The 23,754-nt window shown below is 42.1% G+C and overlaps 2 protein-coding genes across 3 annotated transcripts in view; both read right to left on the reverse strand.

Annotated features, from left to right (window-relative positions):
- Window positions 1-2,263, reverse strand: part of LOC115126191 (phosphatidylinositol 4-kinase alpha-like) — a 40,246-nt gene extending 37,983 nt beyond the window's left edge. For both annotated transcript variants that reach the window (XM_029655808.2, XM_029655800.2), the window contains exon 1: window positions 2,047-2,263. In XM_029655808.2, coding sequence (XP_029511668.1) covers window positions 2,047-2,145 — 99 coding nt within the window. In that variant the 5' untranslated portion in view covers window positions 2,146-2,263. The remainder of the gene's footprint in view (window positions 1-2,046) is intronic.
- Window positions 2,264-2,633: 370 nt separating this feature from the next.
- Window positions 2,634-23,206, reverse strand: slc25a1b (slc25a1 solute carrier family 25 member 1b). The gene is made up of 9 exons (XM_029655819.2): window positions 22,830-23,206; window positions 16,255-16,362; window positions 11,942-12,041; window positions 11,710-11,848; window positions 11,496-11,580; window positions 6,093-6,197; window positions 5,867-5,982; window positions 5,673-5,746; window positions 2,634-5,548 (listed from the first exon to the last, which is right to left on the reverse strand). The coding sequence occupies exons 1-9, from the start codon at window positions 22,939-22,941 to the stop codon at window positions 5,434-5,436; spliced, it is 954 nt and encodes a 317-aa protein (XP_029511679.1). The 5' UTR covers window positions 22,942-23,206; the 3' UTR covers window positions 2,634-5,433.
- Window positions 23,207-23,754: the final 548 nt, after the last annotated feature.

A 23,754-nucleotide genomic window follows, 5' to 3' on the forward strand; every position in this document is an offset into this window, starting at 1 on the left:
CACCACTGGCTACTGGTCAGGCCCCAGAACTACAACCACCACTGGCTACTGGTCAGGCCCCAGAACTACAACCACCACTGGCTACTGGTCAGGCCCCAGAACTACAACCACCACTGGCTACTGGTCAGGCCCCAGAACTACAACCCTCACTGACTACTGGTCAAGCCCCAGAACTACAACCACTACTGGTCAGGCCCCAGAACTACAACCACCACTGGCTACTGGTCAGGCCCCAGAACTACAACCACCACTGACTACATTGTCTCCTCATCCTTTAAGGACACACTCATGACCTGGTCAGCTCAAAGACTTTGAATCAACCTTGCACAATTAGTTTTATCGGGGAAAAGAGCTGTATTTATACACTACTAGAGTAGCTGCCTGTTATATTACGATTGCTTTCCTGTAACTTGGTTATGCTAATGTGTGCTTGTTACTATATTTTGGTGGAATTGCCCACATATTGAAAAACTAGTTGGCTTCGGCTATTCAAACAATTCAAACAAGAATAAAACAATACAAAATGAACAAGGGCTACTTATATTCAAACCAACAGTCTTCATAGGCATGACTGTTGTACACAATTCTAAACAAAAATGCTCAATTTACTAAATTCCTATTTACAGGTGGTTTAACCTCCAGCAACTGTTATAACGGCAGCCATATTGGATTTGAAGCAAAAAATAAAAGGTAATCTGTGATTGGCCCTTCGACTTAATCGCAAGACTAGGGGCTATAGATACAAAATCACTTAAGGAACCTTGGACCCGAAAAGTTTTTATTTCTATGTCTGAGCCCACTTGTTTTCCGTAGAGCCTATTACAATAGCCACAACATCAACATATTTCCAACTGTATGCATTATTTCCAGGCATGACCATACAGCACTGAATGAGTGCAAAAAGTTTACATTTACCATAATGAGTTTATATTTCCGCCTATTGTATCTGTCTGTTTACAGGTATAATGCTATTTATCTGTGTAGGGCAGACAGCTGGCTACATGTATAACACATTTGATCAATATCAGAGCTTGTAATATTGGGTTACATACATTTGTGGCCACTTCCCCCCTCCAGCCTGGCATTTTCTGCACTGTTTGAGTTAAGGGGTGGTGCCATCAATTTAACCACTTTTGCAGTAAATCATTTTTACACAACCATCCATTTCATAGATGGGAGATATGGTTGTGTTTTGTTACACCTTGCCACTATTGATGACTTCCAGTTTTTTAATAGAGTTTGGCTGACAGTTCCTCCCACGCAGCTTTCCTGCCAACCGCTGAATAATTAGCCACGCAATACAACACACCCCAAATCATGTTGTTGGTTTTATATGACTGATATGTGAAATAAGGCAAATTATGTTTGTTGAAATCATAAACCGTCTGGTTGAAATAAAGAATTCAGCACATTCAAGTAAATAGTAAATCAATCAATGACCAATGTTGACAAATAAATGGGGGCGTTAACTCATTTGACAGGTTTGACAGCTAGCTTGATAACTAATGGCTATACTAACTTCCTCATTCTGATGGAATGACAATCGACCATATCATCGACAGACAGCTAAAGGCGTACCTAGCAAATTGTTTGCTAGTTATTAAACTAGGTTGTCAGTATGGGCTAGTTCGTTTTGCAAGGCACGGTGCTCCGGGTAGGCGGAGTTTGGTCATCTTAGACCTTTCCATTGGTCCTTAAATGCAATCTTCATCCTCCTGGGCACCGGGTCATGTAAAACGAACTAGACCAATGTGTACAACTGCCTTGTTGCTGTATCGTGTTCCGATGTGGAATGACAAGCCAAAGCAAGGGCCTTGTTTGAGAATGAATAACATAGCTAGCTAAGTTAGTAAACTGTTTCTCCAACAGCTGTGTAGCTTATGGAAAACGAGTAGCTAGCTAGTAGCTGGTCTCGATAGCATCGCACATCACTATGAGTTAGCCATGTACATATAGCAACAAGGTACACACGTAATGTTAACCGAATCTAATAGCCAACTTAGCTAGCATTAGCTCACTAATGTTTTTAAAATCATTCAGACTCACCTTATCTATAGGCGCAGGGCGGTGTGCGGCCAAAGAGCGCGCCAAGGACAAGACAGTATTGAAATAAAACCCTCTGGTTCCTGCTGCTTTCGCAGACATTTTTATAATTCAACACAAACAGGTAGTAAGAACATTTTACAGCGCTTACCACTGCGAAGAGGGCAAGCTAACTAGATAGCGGACACCAACAACTACGGCGAGCACGTGAGTTCATACGGCGCAGTACAAGGTCATTAGAAAAATGCGTTGTTAATGGTAAGCAGTGATCAAGGTTTTGAAGTCAAACAATTTGAGAACTCGAATGTTTCTCAAATCATGTCTGCTGAGAACCAGAAATTGAAGAATTATATAAGATTAATTAAATGTCAAATGTTCCAGTTGGGTTGACAATGAATAGGGGATTATAAACAATAGGTTTGAAGGCTCATGTGGTCACACAAACATCTTGATGTGGGAGGATGCAGCTTTAGGACCTTGACGATAACTACTCCTGTTATCTTATTCTATGGTATTATGGTCTGCAAACAATACTTCAGTTGTAAGATGCCCAAAACACTTTAAAAATCACCGCAAAACAGACTCAATCATCTTGTATACAATCCTTTACACTCTTTAATGCACACATGGCATATTCAAAATCCCAAACGCAAATGTTACAAATGTCTCTCAGGCAGTACAATCTGCAATGGCTGTGCATGGTCTTTCAATAAAACATGCTTACATAAGATCTTGTCTTTTAGCATAAAAAATAGATGCCGAGACCATGACAGTGGCAAATGTATTGTTTCATTAAAAATGTCTATTAGGTTTTGCAAAAGGATACATCTAGACATCTTAAATAAAAATTGGTGTCCCCACCCCATCCACTAACACTACCAAGAAAATATGTGTGAACTAATTGTAAATCCAAGGGCATTTATACCTACTCGATAACTGCCAGGTAACATTACCAGGCAATATCTCCTCACATTGAATTATGCAAGGCTGCATTACAAAGATGATCTGGTAAGCTATACTGTCAACTAGTACCAGTAGATTTGATAAACATCTCAGCAAGGCATCATTACTGTTACTGTCTATATCAAATTAACACTTTAAAAACAATGATTAGGTGTTATTGTATCATACTGTAACTCAGTGAGGAAAAACTGACCCAGCTAAGACATGCAACATGAATCATTTCAATTTTAGACATTAGTAGCACTAGAGATGTTACACCAGATTTCTAAAACCATCATAAACTACATTTGCAGGCACAAACAATCACTATGTAAATATATTTCTGACGTTTCACATTTACAACTGCAAAGTCCCTCACCATCTCAATCTTGGTCAGTTTTTATGTAATTCACTTGAAAAGTTTTGGTTCATTCTGCAGAATGTCTGAGTATACGGTACAACATGTTCATCTCTGTAGTCGACAGACACCAAAAAACATAGAAATCCTATTAAAAATACTATTTAATTAGGATTCTCATTCTTAATTCTATGCCAAAACAGGGTTATGACAACCATAGAATAAGAATGGGTTGTAATTCAAGACAACCATAGAATAAGAATGGGTTGTAATTCAAAACTGAGTTCTTATTTGAACAATTAATATTATACTACTACATACAGTGCTGTGAAAAAGTATTTGCTCCCTTTCTAATTTTACTGAATGTTATCAGGTCTTCAACCAAAAACCTAATACAAGATAAAGGGAATCTGAGTGAACAAATAACAACAATCACTTACTTATTTCATGAACAAAATTATGCTGCAACACTGAATGCCCCTCTGTGAAAAAGTAATTGCCCCCTTACACTCAATAACTGGTTGTGCCAGCTTTAGCTGCAATAACTTCAACCAAACATTTCCTGTAGTTCTTGATCAGTCTCTCACGTCGCTGTGGAGGAATTTTGGCCCACTCTTCCATGCAGAACTGCTTTAACCTCTATGGGATCGGTGTCCCTAAACTGGGACAGTTGTTGCTAACGTGAGCTAATGTGACTAGAATGACAACAGCCAACTTTCCAGGACATAGACATGTCTTATATGGGCAGAACACTTAAATTATTGTAAATCTAACTGCAGTGTCCAATTTACAGTAGCTATTACAGTAAAAAAAATAGCATGCTATTTATTGAGTGCACAACAACAAAACACTTATCACAGCAACTGGTTTGATACATTCACCTCTGAAGATTCAGTAATCTTGCTCTGATTTGTCATACTGAAGGTCCAAGAGATAAGATGTAGCATAGTTTTGTTTGATAAAATCAATTTTTATATTAAAATGTTGGAACTGGGTTATCCAGTTTGAACCCCTGCTGCCTCTGGTGGCCAAAATCTAAATGACACCTAGACTCCTATGATTGACCGTTGGTGTAAGGTTCTTACTGCGGAATGCTGCCCCTCTCAAAATTAGAAGTCCCAGTAAGCAAAATGTTAAATAAAAAAATTAAGTATATCTTTTTTGTTATTTGTAAACTCAGGTTCCCTTTTGGTTGAAGATCTGATAACATTCAGTATTAAAATATGCAAAAATAGAGAAACTCAGAAAGGGGGCAAATACTTTTTCAAGGCACTGTACATATAGTAGCGTTCTACCATAAAGATATCTCTGAATATAATGATATATAAGGCATTGTGTTGCAATTGCAATCAGGTATGTAAAGCAGCTACATTTCAGACCTGCATTAAACCTGGAAAACAACACCCATGTGACACGTGAACAGGCATGTCTGTTGTAGTGCTATCATGTGTATGAACGACAGCCTCCACATCTCTACCAGACCCATTTCACTGGGTCACACCATCGTGTTAAATATACAACATGGTCTTTGGAGTTAAAAGCCTTTGATCCTCCCCTCTCATTTCAAGTTTTTTCCTTTGATTTACATCACATTATATTGGGTTTTAGCTATAAGTATTGTTTCATCTTTGATTAATGTACAACATAAGATGTTAATAATAGCAATTAGTGAACTGAAGCACTGTCAGTCTAAGACACTGCTCTGGAATGATACAGTGTTCCCATTATTCCAGTCATATAGGCCAAATCCCTCACCCTACCCATGTGCCCTTGCTCACTCCCCCCTGTGGATATAAAGAAGAACAGAGGATGTAGGTATAAACAATAGGATAATAGGCGAAGTGCACTCATCCCCAGATTGTTTAGACTTATCATGGCTGCATTTAATTCCAACTGACTAAAGCAAACAATGGCAGGGGACAGAGAACAACTTTTTTGTAATGAAATATAACTAGCCATATCAGATATGTAAGGAGGTAGCAAGTCATGGATAACCTAAGGATAGGGCAGAGGGATTGGGTTTGGAATCAGGCCATAGCCCCGCCCTGCCGGGGGTTCTCCACTCCGCTGGTTGTCACGGAAACATGATCTCAGTCCGTCTTCCAGACTTTGTTAAGGACCTTCACCACCTCCTCGTAGATTATGAAGACGATGGCTACGTCCATACACACCCTGCCCAGCCTGGGGACTGTACCCTTATAGAACCTGGGGAGAGAGGAAATAATGAAGGAAGGAGGCAAAGAGCAGACAGGATCAATACAATTATATCTGATACAAATCGATGAAAATGAGACAGGAGGTCAAAGTTAGTGTGTACAGAGACACTTACGCTTTAGGTCCCTCATGCTTCATGATCTTGACGGCACAGTCCAGGGTGCTTTTGTACTTGTGAGCCTCTAGACCCTGTTAGTAGAGAGAGGGACAGGGTTTAACTAACGAAACAATTGTATAGTAAAAAAAAGTAAAGTAAAAGAGACTCAATTCACTGCAAGTGACCAGGTCATTAATAATGGTGGTGTGTACCTGCATCCTGGTTTTGATGACATCCAGAGGAGTGTTTCCAAACACACTGACAGCTCCAGCGAAGGCTCCGAATGCTCCCGTGACCAGAGGGTTAATGGCCTTGTTGGGATCTTCACCTAGGGAACAGAGAGAGAGACAGAGCAGTGAGACACTCTGGATAAACACACACACACACACACACACACACAGGAGAGAAGGGTTCAAACTCAGTTGATCACACACACACCTTTGTACCAGTTCCTTAGAGATGTCATGACGTAGAAGCGGATGGCCTGGTTGGATCCCTGTTTCAGTACCGTGGCTGTCAGACCCTGGTACGTCCCCCTCAGGCCTAGAGGAGACATAGATAACACATCAACACACAGGTCGGGCTGCCTTCTGAGAATTCGTAGGCGAGCAAGTGAAACTACACTGCCATCCGTTATAATTGGCAAACATGCAATTATTGAAAAAAAAAAATAGATGACCTACGAGCAAGATTACACTACCAATGGGACATTAAACTGTATTATCTTATGTTTCACCGAGTCGTGGCTGAACGACGACATGAAAATCATATAGCTGGTGGGTTTTACACTGTATCGAAAGGATAGAACAGCAGCCTCTGGTAAGACAAGGAGTGGCTGCCTATGTATATTTGTAAACAACAGCTTTTGCACAATATCTGAGGAAGTCTCAAGATTTTGCTAGCCTGAGGTAGAGCATCTCATGATAAGCTGTAGACCACACTATCTACCTAGAGTTTCTCTGTATTTTCCGCAGCTGTCTGCATACCACCATACCACCGATGCTGGAACTAAGACCGCACTCAATGTGCTGTATACCGCCATAAGCAAACAGGAAACGCTCATCCAGGTGACGCTCCTAGTGACCAGGGACTTTAATGCAGGGAAACCTAAATCCATTTGACCAAATTTCAACCAGCATGTTAAGTGCAACCAGAGGAATACAATTTTAAAAAATTAATTTAAGAAAACTCTAGACCATCTTCACTCCACACTCAGAGACAAGTACAAAGCTCTCCCTCCATTTGGCAAATCTGACCGTAATTCGATCCTCCTGATTCCTGCTTACAAGCAAAAATTAAAGCAGAAAGCACCAGTGGTCGGATGAAGCAGATGCTAAGATAAAGGACTGTTTTGCTAGCACAGGCTGGAATATGTTCCGGGATTCTTCCGATGGCATTGAGGATTAAACCACATCAGTCACTCGCTTCATCAATAAGTGCATTGATGACATCATCCCCAGTGCCTGTACGTACATGCCCCAACCAGAAGCCATGGATTACAGGCAACATCCGCACTGAGCTAAAGAGTAGAGATGCCGATTTCAAGGAGCGGGACTCTAACCCGGAAGCATATAAGAAATCCCACTATGCCCTCAGACGAACCATAAAAAAGGAAAAGCATCAATACAGGACTAAGATCGACTCGTACTACACTGGCTCCGACGCTCATTGCAGGACTTGCAGACTATTACAGACTACAAAAGGGGAGCACAGCAGAGACCTGCCCAGTGACACGAACCTACCAGATGAGCTAAACTACTTCTATGCTTGCTTTGAGGCAAGTAACACTGAAACATGCATGAGAGCATCAGCTGTTCCAGACGACTGTGTGATCACGCTCTCCGCAGCCAATGTGTATAAGACGTTTAAACAGGTCAACATTCACAAAGCCAGACGGATTACCAGGACATGTACTCAGTGCATGCTGACCAACTGGCAACTGCTGACCAACTGGCAAGTGTCTTCCCTGACATTTTCAACCTCTCCGAGTCTGTAATACCAACATGTTTCAAGCAGACCACCATAGTGCCTCTGCCCAAGACCAACAACCGACCCGTAGCACTCACGTCTGTAACCATGAAGTGCTTCGAAAGGCTGGTCATGGCTCACAACACCATTATCCCAGAAACCCAAGACCCAATCAATTTGCATACCGCCCTAACAGATCCACAGATGATGCAATCTCTATTGCACTCCACGCTGCCCTCACGCACCGAGATAAGAGCCATACCTATGTGAGAATGCTGATAATTGACTATAGCTCAACGTTCAACACAATAGTCCCCTCCAAGCTCGTCACCAAGTTTAGGACCCTGAGACTGAACACCTCCCTCTGCAACTGGATCCTGGACTTCCTGACGGGTCAACCCCAGGTGGTGAGGGTAGGCAACAACATCTGCCACGCTGATCCTCAACATGGGGGCCCCACAGGGGTGTGTGCTTAGTCCCCTTCTGTACTCCCTGTTCACCCACAACTGTGTGGCCAAGCTCGACTCCAACAGTGATAGGCCTGATCACCGGCGATGATGAGACAGCCTACAGGGAGGTCGGCAGTGACCTGGCAGTGTGGTTCCAGGAAAACAACCTCTTCCTCAACGTCAGTAATACCAAGGAGCTGATTGAGGACTACGGCAAAGGGGAAGGGGGGAAATCGGCAGGGCTGGAATGGAGCGGGTCAAGAGTTTAAAATGGTCCACACACACTTGCAGTCGTGACGAACCCCTCAAGAGGTTGAAAAGATGTGTAATGGGCACTCAAATCCTCAAGTTCTAGAGCTGCACCATTGAAAGCATCTTGACTGGCTGCATCACTGCAACACCCACGAACGCATGGCGCTACAGAGGATGGTGTGGACAGCCCAGTACATCACTGGAGCTGAGCTCCCTACCATCCAGGACTATATCAGGCGGTGTGAAAGGAATGCCCAGATTATTATTATTATTTTAACTTCGGCTACCAAAGCCATAGACTGTTCTCTTTGGTTTCGTACGGCAAGCGGTACCAGAGCATCAAGTCTGACACAAACAGGCTCCTGAACAGCTTCTTTCCCCAAGACATAAGACAGCTAACAAAATGGCTATACGGACCATCTGCATTGATCCTTTTATTTTTACACCGACTCTGCACACTCACAGGACTCTACATACTCACTCACACACGGACACTCCAACAGCTACATGATGGGTCTGTAGACACCACACCCTCTCTTCTTTCTGTGGTTCAGGTGGCAGCAATGTTCCCTCAAAAAAAACGAGGCACTGAGCACAAACTTGAACGTTGTGAAAATTCTGTGCAACTTCCAGCACGCATTTACTGTGAACACTGAGGCTGTACCTGCTTTAACTGGCCAAGTAGGCTGCTGTGACTATTTGATAATAATGTAGGTCTACCAGAGTGGCCTATCAAAACAATGGAGAAAATGCATCCATAACATTTTAACATGGAAATAGCTGTTCTATCATTCAACTTACACTAGCAGCCAATGTGCACACGTGGCTACATGCAGCTCTTGCTTGGATCTCAAAACAAGCTCATCTACTCACGACCGTTCATGCTGTAAACACAGTCCAGTTTAAAGTAAATTGCACAGATCCATATATGGCAATGGTCTAATTGCACAGATCCATATATGGCAATGGTCTATTTGCATATATGCCTACTGCAGCTCTGATTGTTTATGCCACACCGGTCTGTTTAGAGTACGGGCCGAGTCGTGCATGTCAATGCAATAGAATCCTACTCCGATGCGTTCTGCCTACAACAAAATCTCTTGTATTGTTTGTTTTGGTATGTTGCATTGAAAGTGGCTAATATTGCATTGATTTAATCACAATTGCCACAGTAAAGGAAAATATTGATAAGGTTAACAGGGAAAACTCTAGAACAGTGGTCACAAAACTTTTCCTTGTCAAGATCACTTTGAGTCAAAACGCAAGCCAAGATCTACCGCTCAGATTTCTTTTTAAACATGACTTAAAGAAACATAAGTCTGTTGTTACGGATACAGTTATCCTGTGTGTATCCTGTGTGTGTTTCTTTTCTCTCCTTCTCCCCTCACAGGTGAAAATCATCACTCCCCAATCAGTCAACAATCAATCATCAATCAGAAGACACACCTCCTCCTATTTCCTACCCCATCACAGTTCCTTCCCCATGGTTTAAAAACCCCATCATTTGTTTGTTCTAGAGCTCAATCTCTCTGTAAATGCCATGTCTGTAGGTCTCTGTGTTTCACTCTCGCTTTGTGTCTTAACCTCTCTTTTGTTTAAGCACCTCATAGCACTTTGTCATCACCTGTGAGTATTGTTTTTTGTTGCTGGTGGGAAAAGGGGGAAACCAAGACAAGTCGCCCATGGGCATACACTACCCGTAGGTGAACTTTGTTAAATACACTAGTTAGAACTGGGCGGACCACCCACTGTATTTTTTGTTAGTTAGTTAGCTGTTATTAAAGTAGGCTAGTCTAGCTTAGGGGTGTTTTTGAATACTTATTGTTTCTTTCCTTGGGTCCAGCTCAGCCCCTTTTCCTGCTCCCCCCATTACCGTGTGTTTATAAATAAACCTAGAGTTTGACGGTAGATTTCTGTTGTCGTGGTTATTTCGTGCACACTTTTACTTTGTCACAATAATAATTTGCATGAGTTATGTTACGGGTCTCATTACCATCCCCCCTAGACTGTCGGGCCAAAAGGGATTCGTAACATCTGTGCATCATTAACCAATTAAAAACAGTACTGTAGCAATGAGGTTTGTGCAGTAAGCTATAGGCCCAATAAATTGTCACCACATATTGGCTTTGCTTGAATTGCTCTGCCAATGCATTGCTGTTCGGGCCATTTTTTGGAGGTAGGCTATATGATCACACCGGTAATAGATCCTTTGATGTATTACTTGTGAGTCACAGCTGAGTGAGCATACATTTAAATAATTCACTTTTTATTTTACTGGGCTGATGGTGCCTGCATCTAATGGTCAGTCTCAGTGCAGAGAGAATGCAGCAGACTGAGGGTCCCCCTCAACATCCCTCCGCTGACACTGACCAAAAAGGTAAACAGTCTTCCAGCTGATAGCGAAACTCGAGTCGCACCACATCATTTTTTGCCTCATACACAAATTCAAGTTGTTACTCCTATGAACAGAGAAAGTGAAATATTATTTGAGCCGCTAATAATAACAACAACGCAAGCCTATACATACATTTTCCTACTCATTCATTTATGCTGCAGTGCTTGTTGTAGCGATGAGTTGAAATAGGAAGAACGCATATTTTATGACTTATACAATTGTTGAATACAAAGTGTTGACAGTGCTGAAAAAGAACTTAAACATGAACACACTCATAAAAACAGCAGCTCTTTGCTGTATTCGTTGACAGCCTCTCTCTAGTCACGGTTTTAAACGTTTTGAAATCTCACAGTATCAACTTTGTTGTAGCCTTTCATGCCTGTTACGTTACTGCAGACACTGTAATCTCAGATTACCAGCAGTAGGCCTATAGAGCACTTGATTAGCTTACTGGCCCACCGGGAAGGCAGAGTTTGTACCTTCAGACACATGAAATGGTTCAAAATGGCAGCAGTTCACCTGATTCGGGTGCGCCTACAAACAGCCCCAGACAACAAAAAGAAATAGGAACAGCTTTATGTTTTTTTTTTTTTACAGAAATGTTTGCCGATCGACTAGGAATGCCTTGGAGATCGACCGGTTGGTGACCACTGCTCTAGAAAGTTGAGTGAAGTTCAATCTCGTGCTTCTCTCTGTGGGCTGATATTTATTCTGTGCAGCAGTCTCGGGGGAACATTGGGTGGCAGTAAACACACAGTGTCTGTCTCGTTTCCATACCTTCTGTTCTGACGATCTCCCTGACTCCATGGAAGAATCCCCGGTACTTTGGGTTGGCTGACGATTGGTCATGGATAAACTTTACCTGAAATGACAAGAGGACAACACAGATTCAAGTTATATGCAGACCTTTGTTTTTTCAAACTAGTAATGTCACACACCGATACATGCAGATAACAGTTTAAGATTTCCTTAAGTCATTTAAGACACACACCTTGACTGTCTCCATGGGGCAGACCACCACCACAGCCTCAGCCACTCCAGCCCCCAGCCCACAGAGAAGACCCCGGGTACTGTCCAGCTTCCCACTCTCATCACGCATCTTATTACTGAGGAACTCAAACACACCAAACCTGATAGAGAGAGAGGATGTCAGGGACATATTGAAAATGGACCGAGACAGAGGATGAGGCAGAGAGGGACAGTGTGTGTGTGTGTGTGTGTACCTGACAGCTGCTTTGGGTATGGAGCCATAGAGCAGTGAGCTGAGCCCTCTGTATAGACCTCTCACCCCATGACCGTCTACCGTCTGCTTCACACAGTCAACTACAGGGAGGGTAAGGAAGAGACGGAGAGAGAATCAGAATGAGAGAGGACACAAAAACATACACAGTCAACTGCAGATATTTCAAATCACTTTTGAGTTGTTTTTTTGCATGGTGTTTTGTGCATGTTACCTGTGGGACATTCAACAGTATTTTAGCAAATAACTTTGCATTGTGCATTGTACGGGTACAGGAAACTGTTAGTGAGAGTCATGGTGCTAGCAGCTACAGTTAAGTCCAGGAGAGTGAACTCTCAGTACTGCCTGACTAACATGTTGTTTCAGACAGACTCCAGGCCAAAGTTCAGTGATTCTGAACATACAGATAACACAGCTAGGCTGAACACACACACACACACACACACACACACACAGAGGAAGCTCTGAAATTCTCAGGAAAGGCGCTGGCACTCACTAGCAATGTAGTGGTGTGGGGGCTGTACTTCGGCAAAGTGGGTCTGATTATATCCTGCCTGGTTGGCCCTGTCCGGGGGTATAGTCGGACAGGGACACAGTGTCTCCCGACCCCTCCTGTTTCAGCCTTCAGTAATTATGCTGCAATAGTTTGTGTCGGGGGGGCTAGGGTCAGTCTGTTATATCTGGAGTATTTCTCCTGTCTTATCCAGTGTGAATTTAAGAGCTCTCTCGCTCTCTCAAAAGCCAACTGACAATTACTCCTGAGGTGCTGACCTGTTGCACCCTCTACCACACTGTGATTATTATTAGACCCTGCTGGTCATCTATGAACATTTGAACATCTTGGCCATGTACTGTTATATTCTCCACCCGGCACAGCCAGAAGAGGACTGGCCACCCCTCAGAGCCTGGTTCCTCCCTTTCTAGGGAGTTTTTCCTATCCACTGTGCTTCTACATCGGCATTGCTTGCCATTTGGGGTTTTAGGCTGGGTTTCTGTATAGAACTTTGTGACATCGGCTGATGTAAAAAGGGCTTTATAAATAAATTTGATTGATAGAGCCGCTGTTTTAATACACAAACATTTCCACTTTGGACCTCTCCTATTGATTTACAGATCCCTTGCTCAAGGCTTTTTATTAAGCTGACATGTAAGGCCTACTGTAAAGGCCTCATGCAAACAGCTGCTGACACCCACACAGTATTCAAAAGCATGTTGTGTCTCAACAATGGCGGGCACAACACAAAAACCTCAGATGATGTAAATAAAATATGGTCTAAGCTACAAAATATGCGAATATGAGAAGACTAAGTTAATGCGTTTTTGGATAATTGACAATTCCTATTTAGAAAAATAAATGATTAAACAGTTTGACAACCCTGTTGTTTTTAGCTTTTAAATTATAACAAACTCAACCGTTTATCTTTTCCAGTGATGAAGACATGGATGTCTCATGGTAGGGTGGGCAATGCAAAATGGGTCAACTGAATGTTTTGGCAGTCGGGTCCAAAAAGTCACTTTAACCTTCTTCCATGGGTAAACATGTATGGAAAGTTTTTGTTTAAAACAAATGGGATGCTGTCAAAAAAACTAATAGTTCCCTCTCCTGTTTAGAGGCAACTGTTGGCAAGATGTATCAGTGCACCAGGTCTGGAACCAAGACGATCCTTAAACTTCTTAGGGCTGAGATCCCGCTAACGGGATCGATATGACAACAGCCAGTGAAAGTGCAGGGCGCCAAATTCAAAACAACAGAAATCCCATAATTAAAATTCCTCAAACATAGAAGTATTTCACACCATTTTAAAGATATACTTCTTCTTAATCCCACCACAGTGTCTGATTTCAAATAGGCTTTACGGCAAAAGCACCACAAACTATTATGTTAGGTCAGAGCCAAGTCACAGAAAAACACAGCCATTTTTCCAGCCAAAGAGTCACAAAAATCAAAAATAGCGATAGAATTAATCACTAACCTTTGATGATCTTCATCAGATGACACTCATAGGACTTCATGTTACACAATACATGTATGTTTTGTTCGATAAAGTTCATATTTATATATTTTTTTAAATCGCAGTATACATTGGCGCATTACGTTCAGTAGTTCCAAAAACATCTGGTGATTTTGCAGAGAGCCACATCAATTTACAGAAATTTACAGAAATTCTCATAATAAATGTTGATGAAAATACAAGTGTTATGCATGGAACTTTAGATACACTTCTCCTTAATGTAACCGCTGTCAGATTTCAAAAAAGCTTTACGGAAAAAGCAAACCATGCAATAATCTGAGTACGGAGCTCAGAGACCAAAGAAGCCAAAAATACATTCGCCATATTGTGCAGTCAACAGAGGTCAGAAATAACATTATAAATATTCACTTACCTTTGATGATCTTCATCAGAATGCACTCCCAGGAATCCCAGTTCCACAATAAATGTTTGTTTTGTTCGATAATGTCCATCATTTATGTCCAAATAGCTACTTTTAGTTAGTGCGTTCTGTAAACAAATCCAAAACTCACGAAGCACGTTCACTAGTTGCAGACGAAGAGTCAAAAAGTTCCGTTACAGTCTGTAGAAACATGTCAAACGATGTATAGAATCAATCTTTAGGATGTTTTTAACATAAATCTTCAATAAATGTTCCAACCGGAAAATTCCTTTGTCTTCAAAAAAGCAATGGAACGCGAGCTAACTCTCACACGAAGGAACTTGTGGCAATCTGCCAGACCACTGACTCAAAGAGCCCTTATATGAGCCCCTCCTTTACAGTAGAAGCCTCAAACAAGTTTCTAAAGACTGTTGACATCTAGTGGAAGCCTTAGGAAGTGCAACATGACCAACATCCCACTATATATTCAATAGGGAATGAGTTGAAAAACGACCAACCTCAGATTTCCCACTTCCTGGTTGGATTTTTTCTCAAGTTTTTGCCTGCCATATGATTTCTGTTATACTCACAGACATCATTCAAACAATTTTAGAAACTTCAGAGTGTTTTCTGTCCAAATATACTAATAATATGCAGATATTAGCAACTGGGACTGAGTAGCAGGCAGTTTACTCTGGGCACCTTATTCATCCAAGCTACTCAATAATGCCCCCAGCCATAAGAAGTTAACAGCTTCTACCCCCAAGCCATGAGACTGCAAACAAGACAGAAAATTAGCTAATCAAACAGCTACCAGGACTACCTGCATTGACCCTTTTTTGCACTACCTCTATGCACACACACTGGACTCTACCCACGCATACTAAAACTGACAACCCAATACACACACTACATACGCCCACATGCATAAGGATGCCACACACACACACGCTTTAACACTCACCACATACAGTATACTGCTGCAACCTAGTCACTTTACCCCTACTATGTACAGTACCAGTCAAAGGTTTGGACACACCTACGCATTGAAGAGTTTCTTTATTTGTGCCATTTTTTACATTCTGGAATAATAGTGAAGACAACAAAGCTATTAAATAACACATATGGAATCAAGTAGTAATCAAACAAGTGTTCAACAAATCAAAATATACTACAACATTCTGCAGCAATACGACATTCCATCTGGTTTGCACTCAGTGGGATAATCAATTGTTTTTCAACAGGACAATGACCCAACACACCTCCAGGCTGTGTAAGGGCTATTTGACCAAGAAGGAGAGTGATGGAGTGCTGCATCAGATGACCTGGCCTCCAATCACCCAACTTCATCCCAACTGAGATGGTTTGGGATGAGTTGGACCGCAGAGTGAAAGAAAAGCAGCCAACAAGTGCTCAGCATGTGGGAACTCCATCAAGACTGTTGGAAAGCATTCCTCATGATGCTGGTTGAGAGAATGCCAAGAGTGTGCAAAGTTGTCATCAAGGCACTTTAAAGAATTTAAAGTCTATTTTGATTTGTTTTTGGTTACTACATTATTCCATATGTGTTATTTCATAGTTTTGATGTCTTCACTATTATTCTACAATGTCGAAAATAGTACAAATAAAGAAAAACCCTTGAATGAGTAGGTGTGTCCTAACTTTTGACTGGTACTGTACATACTACCTCAATTACCTCGTACCCATGCACATCGACTCGGTACTGGAACTCCCTGTATATAGCCCAAAAATGTTTTACTTATTATTTTTATTCATTGAATTTATTCCTCATGTCACTTTCTATTTAAATGAATACAATCTTTAACTCTGCATTGTTGGAAAAGGACCCGTAAGTACGCATTTCACTATTAATCTACACCTGTTGAAGCATGTGACAAATAACACTTGATTTGAGATACCCACCGATGCCTTTATATCTGGGAGGGTTGGCCTTCTCATCCAACTGCAGCTGAGTCTTCACATACTCTGTAGGGAATGTAATACAGATCTCTATTCCTCCAGCAATACCACCTAGAGAGAGAAAGGGAGAGACAGAAAAGTTATGGTCGTTAGGCGGATCTCTATTCCCCCTGCTCCATCTGGAACAACAGACACGTTCAGTTAAAGGCTTGTGTCTTCTCTGCTGGCTGAATAGATGGCATCATTTTATGTATAACGTTATTACTACGTTCACAAATAAAATACAATAAAGTATCATCAGTGTCTCAAAAACAGATGTATTTTTATATTTTTTAAGTCCTCTTAATCAGTTTCTCTGTAACTGTAGTTTTATCGGTAACCTCCTGGTTCCACCTTAACAGCCGGAGCTCCACACATCTGCAGTTGAACGGCTAACAGAAAAGAGGGCTCTGATTGGCTGAGCTGGGATTCTGTCCACAGGATTACGCCCCTCTGCTCTGATCAGTGGGGGTGTGATTCCACTGACAGAGAGAGTTAAGACGTCAAGCAATGTTTCAGTTCGGAACTCAGCTAGCCGAACGAGTGTGCTCGCATTACTCCCTTAAAATACCTTTGCTTGAAAAACGAGAAAAGGTACTGCTTCTCCATTTTGAGTCGCCGTAGCCAGTATACACTTAATATATAACTAATCTAAGAGAACTCAAGAAATCTATAATTTATTTTTGACGTGTTTGCCGAATAGATCTTTCGCGCAGTTTTACATCTAACTAAGATGTTTGGTGAATGAAAACGAGTCGTCTCTCGTTGAATAACAACAGAAACTTTATTGAAGAATCCCTACTGTTAACTGATCACCGACGAAGGGGCGTAGACTTCGGCTCCAAACTTCGGCTTGCCTCCAGAAAAAAAAGTGGTGAGCCCGAACAGCCGAAAAACCCTCACCGAAGTCCATACGAACAAAGACGTCACAAAATATGCACGAACTCTACCGAAACTGTTTCGGCTGAGAAGCATGTGGACGCCTCTCTCACACAGAGTCGTCATAAACCGATAGAGTTTGTTTCTGGCAACAAACAAACTTTGGGTCAAGGGGCAACTCCATAAGAGCTGAGCAAACTGTCTTCCAAGTTCTCAAACAGTTATGTGATAACATAGCATGCTCAACCACAGATCTCTAACCAGTTAACTGAACAATCCCCACTTGAAAATCTGTTTGATTTGAAGTGGGGAAAGCTGACCCTAATGTGTGTGTGGGAAACGTCCTGGTTGAGTCTAAACATCAACCCCATGCTGATGCTTCTGAAAGAGACATTTGTTGAGGCTCTGGACTTCAGCATGCCTTTCACCTCTCCACACAAGCATGCAGGGTGGTCAGTCCCACACAGGAATGGTCATGCAACACTTCATTATCCACAAGCACACACACAATTAGTCCCTCTTAGTAGTGGCATGTGGGTAAAAAAATAATAATATATATATATATAATCACCCCCCCCCCCCCAAAAAAGCCATATTACAACCTACACTACATGACAAAATATGTGGACACCTGCTCGCCGAACATCTCATTCCATAATCATGGGCATTAATATGGAGTTGTTTCCCCTTTTGCTGCTATAACAGCATCCACTCTTCTGAAAGGCTTTCCACTAGATGTTGGAACATTGCTGCGGGGACTTGCTTCCATTCAGCCACAAGAGCATTAGTGAGGTCGGGCACTGATGTTGGACGATTAGGCCTGGCTTGCAGTCGGCGTTCCAATTCATCTCAAAAGTGTTCGATAGGGTTGAGGTCAGAGCTCTGTGCAGCTCAGTCAAGTTCTTCCACACCGATCTCGACAAACCATTTCTGTATGGACCTCGCTTTGTAAACAGGAAAGGGCCTTCCCCAAACTGTTGCCACAAATTGTGAAGCACAGAATCATCTAGAATGTCAATGTATGCTTAGCGTTAAGATTTCCCTTCACTGAATCTACGGGGCTTTGCCAGAACCATGAACAAATAGCCCCAGACCATTATTCCTCCTCCACCAAACTTTACAGTTGGCACTATGCATTGGGGCAGGTAGTGTTCCCATGGCGTTTGCCAATCCAAGATTCATCCGTCAGACTGCCAGATGGTTTAGCGTGATTCGTCACTCCAGAGAGCGCGCTTCCACTGCTCCAGAGTCTAATGGCAGCGAGCTTTACACCACTCAAGCCAACACTTGGCATTGCACATGGTGATCTTAGGCTTGTGTGCGGCTGCTCGGCCATGGATACCCATTTTATAAAGCTCCAGAGGAACAGTTCTTGTGCCGACGTTACTTCCAGAGGAAATTTGGAACTCGGTAGTGAGTGCTGCAACTGAGGACAGGCTATTTTTACATGCGTCAGCATTCGGCAGTCCCATTCTGTGAGCTTGTGTGGACTACCACTTCGCAGCTGAGCCGTTGTTGCTCCTAGACATTTCCACTTCACAATAACTGACTTGTTGGAAAGGTGGCATCCTATGAAGGTGCCACGTTGAAAGTCACAGAGCTCTTCAGTAAGGACATTCTACTGGCAATGTCTATGGAGACTGCATGGCGGTGTCCTCGATTTCTATATACCTGTCAGCAACGGGTGTGGCTGAAATAGCTGAATCCTCTAATTTGAAGGGGTGTCCACATACACTATATATGCAAAAGTATGTGTTGAGAATCTTACGTTGTTTGCTCTATAACCTGTTAGGCCTATATATCACGGTCGCAAGGCATAGGAACGAAGGCCAAGGAAATAAGACACAGTGTTAGAATAAATTCAACCACACCTTTGTTTAATCACAAAACTGGAGTGCAACCTCTGTCCGTTGAAGTCCACAAAGCATATTGCATGTAACAAATAGCTACATGACCTACAGCACCCTAACCCTAGACATCCAGATTTCCTCCCACAATTTCCAAATGTTCCGGCTTAACAAGTCTGCATGTAACAGAAAACTTTAGTTTGGTATAGAGGAACTATGCCACTTCCTTAACTGCTTGAATAAAAAACAAACTAGTAGCTAGCAAGATGGAGATGAGAGGTTCTTTTTAATGAGTGCATTTCGCAAGTGGCTAGTTTACATAAACTAGCTTCACCTAAAACCACTTTCTGGCATGTGTACCTCGTGATTTGTTGGGAGAGTTGTCTGTCTGAAGTAGGCCCAGCCCAGAATTATTTTTCTTCCCCTTTTCAAAAAGCTGCCTAAAGAGTCCGTTTTTTTCTCACAAGTAGGCTCATGTTCATTATCTTGTTATTACACAATAGGCTAGAAATTCTGCCCAGTGCCTGTCATAAACGCAAGATGTTTTATAATTAGACATGTCCAATTGTTTCCTCATAACAGGCCAGTCATTCATTCCCTACTCTACTATTCTAAGGAAGCAGTGAAGGAAGCAGTTGTCAGCGGAATTATAAAAAGGCACACAACCTGAGAGATAAGAAGCAAGCCAAACGACTGCATGTTTCGCAAGATATAACTTCATCTGGGTAGATGAGGGTGTGTTGAGTGCCATAATAATGCTCAACAACATTACTAATTCATTTTACAGCACATTTTATTAGGTATCAGATTGCTTTGCATTCTATGGGGGGTAATCAAGTTCAAAAAGTGGACTGAAGAGTGATCATTGAAGGTAAATTATAACCCCCCCAACCAGCCAGCATGCGCCCCCGGTCTGGTGAAAGGGTGTTGTAAACCAGCTGCATGTGTGCCGTGTGTGAAGCAGTGTGTCTGTGCAGGAGTGTGTGTGTGTGTGTGTGTGTGTGTACTCTCTGAACTTCAGAAGTGTGTGCAGTTTGTGCTGTGTCATCATGGCTCATGGATTCAGGCACACAACACTGTACTGCACTGCAGGCCTCAGCCCCCTGTCAAGCACTCACACTACTGGGTGAATCTCACTGGTAGTGTAATAGGTTCCCTGTCATCTCCTTTCCTTCATCTGGTTTGATTGTGAAAGCACTTCCTGGTAGACATCCATCATATTGCTCTCATCTATCCTGTGAGCGCAAATGAGTAGGCCCTGTTAGCTTACAATTTACTCCAGGTGAAAGCGTAGTTGCTTGACAAGGATAGGCTGATAGACATGGGAAAACAGGCCTGAAACATGTGCCAGAGAACTGAGACAGACAAATGGTTTCTATCACCTGATAGGAGAGGATAGTTCTACTATATCAAGGAATTGGAATGGATCAGTGTTCACTTGTTACTCTTGCAAGAAGCAAGATACAGAAGCAATTTACGCAAACAAACGAGTTATCAACCATGAATGCCCTCAATAATGCGGCGCCATGCATTGTCCCAAAAGAGACAAACTAAGTATCGCAACTGCATTCAAGGATACACGTGCAGCAACGGTTCCATCTAAGGACCTTACTCGTCAGGCTGCATGCAAACCTTGACACGCCTTACTAGGGCTACAAACCTCTACACAGCTGTGGAACACAAGGACATGGTTGGCTTGGATTTTGTACCTCTGTAGCCTAGCTTTACAGTGTCCGGCACATCCCACTCAGTGCTGTGAGAGGTGTCTGCCAAACTCCCATTCATAAGCCATGATGACCACACTCTGCTGGACTAAGGGAAAGGGGGCTTTGGTATGATCATGGGGTCAGGAATTACTAGAGAAAAGGACTATGACACATCTAATTAACTCTACACACCCTGGAACTGACGACTAGAGCAAAGCATGTGTCCTTGTAGAACAGGAGTGATCTGTCCAGACAAAAAAAACGACCATGATTTGAAGGATTTTAACAAAATGTTAATCATAGAATGGTCCTTTGGAGGAAGGATTGTTGACACATTTTAATCTAACAGCATAATTGAGAAATAACCTGTTATTAACCTAAGTTTTAGCCATACCAAAGCCTCCATAATATTTTGTGTGTAGATGCTACAAAGCAAACAAGATTGTCATATGAAGCTTTACGGCTTGCTCTGTAATAGTAGTTCTTACATTAAATTTGAATGTTTCAAAATATAAAAACATGAATATTGGAAAATAAACCATAATTGAGTCAGCAAATCTTTCAATACATTGTCATAGTAGGCAATGTAACCAATCACAGCCCTCCTTTTATCATTGCCCACTCTGGAACTTTAATATGCCCATAGACCAGCGTTTCCCAAACTCGGTCATGGGGACACATTTTGTTTTTTGACCTAGCCCTACCCAGCTAATTCAAATAATCAAAGCTGGATGATGACTTGAATCAGCTGTGTAGTGCTAGGGCAAAAACCAAAATGTGCACCCCTTGGGGTCCCCATGACCGAGTTTGGGAAACGCTGCCAAAAAGTATATTATGTTCAACAATATATTTTTTTAAATTGCCAAGTCAAACATTTTATATATTCATGTTTATTTTACTATACTAATACATTTATGTAAGGACGTTTCTATTGAAATCAGTATACTACTCATATTACAGAGCAAGCGGTAAAGCTTCATATGACACACATTTTAGCTTTGTTGCGCCAATATGGAGTCTTAAAGGAGGCCTGGGTATGGCCAAAATGTAATAAATATGCCAACTTTTATTAATTATTTCTTTATTATGCTTTTAGATACAAATGTCAAATATATGTAAACAATCCTTCTTCCAAAGCACCATGCTATGGAATACATTTTGTGAAAATCCCCCAAATCATGGTATTTTTTGTCTGGGTTTCAAGAGGAATAACAGATCGCTCACACAGACACAGAGACAAGTTGAATCAAAGGTTAAAAGGGCAAATTGATAGTTCAACAGATGCAGCCAGTCCTCCTGAACTATAGTTGAAATGAGGTGTGCACTTTTTTGAAGACAATCCAGGCATAGACATTGCAGACAATTTTTTTCTTCCAAACAATTGAATACTGCCTTGTATTCCTAGTCTCATATGCATTCAATAATTATCATATTGCAGCTCCATGTGTGCGAGCACACACACACACACACACACACACACACACACACACACACACACACACACACACACACAAGGCAGGCTGCAGATTCATGCCACTCCTCAAGTTCCACAGTGCATGAAGACATGCACTCAAAGGGTGACTAGTTACTTTTGAATCACAAACCTCCCCCATCAGTCACAAAAAAACAAGGCATATGACCAGATACACAGTATCTCATGCCAAAGCACATTGGATACTTACTTGCCACTGGTGCCGTTTTAGAGGCGGGTTGGACACCCTGTCGAGCACAGCACATAATTGTGTTGCTATATTGTGATCAAATGTGCCTTACTCCCTAGCAACGGACACGTAGTTCATGAAGAAATTAAGAAAATAATGCTGAATAGATTAGTAGACTTAAATAATGATTTACTACACTAACAAAGTTCACGTTGCCTCCCATGGCAAGCTCTATACAGTAGGCAGGCAATAGTGTTGAAATATCTTGCTACAAACTGACTGCCACTACAAAAGTAAAAAGAAAGTCCTGTATAATATATTGCATTGTCACAGTGACAATGATTTGCATTGTTACAACGTAACAAGACGCTATAATGAACGCTGCCTGAATTATTGAAGCAATATCAGCAGCCTACACAAGGAAAGATGAATGAATGTATCCTTACCTGCTAGAATGGCTTTGCCAGGGTGGGTGAGTTTGGCTTTTCCTGCCTGGGCGGCAGCGGCCAAACAGTGGGGTCTGTGGAATGGACTCACAAATGTGGGATTCCTGGACATATTGGCAACAATCGGCCCCCCAAAACAACCAAGAACTTGTTCACTTCTAGGACGACACTCTTTATCCCTCCCGATCGTCAGCCTCCGTGCACTCCGGCGCTTTGTGCACAAATTTCGCCTCGATCACACCTACAGCGTATTGATGTGCGATCACTTACAAAGGCGATGCTGATAATTGAAAACCGCACAGCTCAAAAGCTAATGTGTCCTCCACTTTTGACAGTTGAAGTTCACTCGTGCATTGCAAGTGTTCACAGGGCGGGGCTTTCACCCTTCCACGTAAAAAGAGAACGTCTCCATATTTTTCACAAACAAACCAGATTTAAGGTGGAACGGGAAATTCCCTCAGCTGCTTTGATTAGCCTAGTAGTTCACTGTGCCATAGTCCAGACAGAGTAACTGCAGCCTCCCCTAAATAAATATATCAGTCAGTAGTCTCGTGTTATTCATAGCGGCCCCATAACCCTTGTTGGCCTCAACCACCACATTTATAAAACGTTTCCGACATTGACCTCTTCAAACAACCTGTACATTTCTTAGGGTGGCCTGGTATGTAGGTATAAACAAAAATATTCACCAATGTGACCCTCACATTGGGCTTTTAAAATATATATACATATATTATTTAACTAGGAAAGTCAGTTAAGAACAAATTATTATTTACAATCACGGCCTACTCCGGCCATACCCGGACGACACTGGGACTCCAAATCAGGTACTATAGTGACGCCTATTGTTCTGAGATGCAGTGCCTCACCGCTGCGCCACTCGGGAGCTTTACACAAATTATTGGCAGCCTTCTACACTGACACG

Source organism: Oncorhynchus nerka, linkage group LG4 (genome assembly GCF_034236695.1).
Source record: "Oncorhynchus nerka isolate Pitt River linkage group LG4, Oner_Uvic_2.0, whole genome shotgun sequence".
Lineage (NCBI taxonomy): Eukaryota > Metazoa > Chordata > Actinopteri > Salmoniformes > Salmonidae > Oncorhynchus > Oncorhynchus nerka.

Bases quoted from the DNA above. Each gene is read 5' to 3' on its own strand.
- slc25a1b (XM_029655819.2), bottom strand. From the start codon at position 22,941: ATGTCCAGGAATCCCACATTTGTGAGTCCATTCCACAGACCCCACTGT. The intron at 11,581-11,709 runs GTGTGTGTCTTA...TTGTCATTTCAG, and splicing joins GCCCCATGGAGACAGTCAAG to GTAAAGTTTATCCATGACCA. The intron at 5,549-5,672 runs GTAAGTGTCTCT...CTCTCTCCCCAG, and splicing joins AAGCATGAGGGACCTAAAGC to GTTCTATAAGGGTACAGTCC.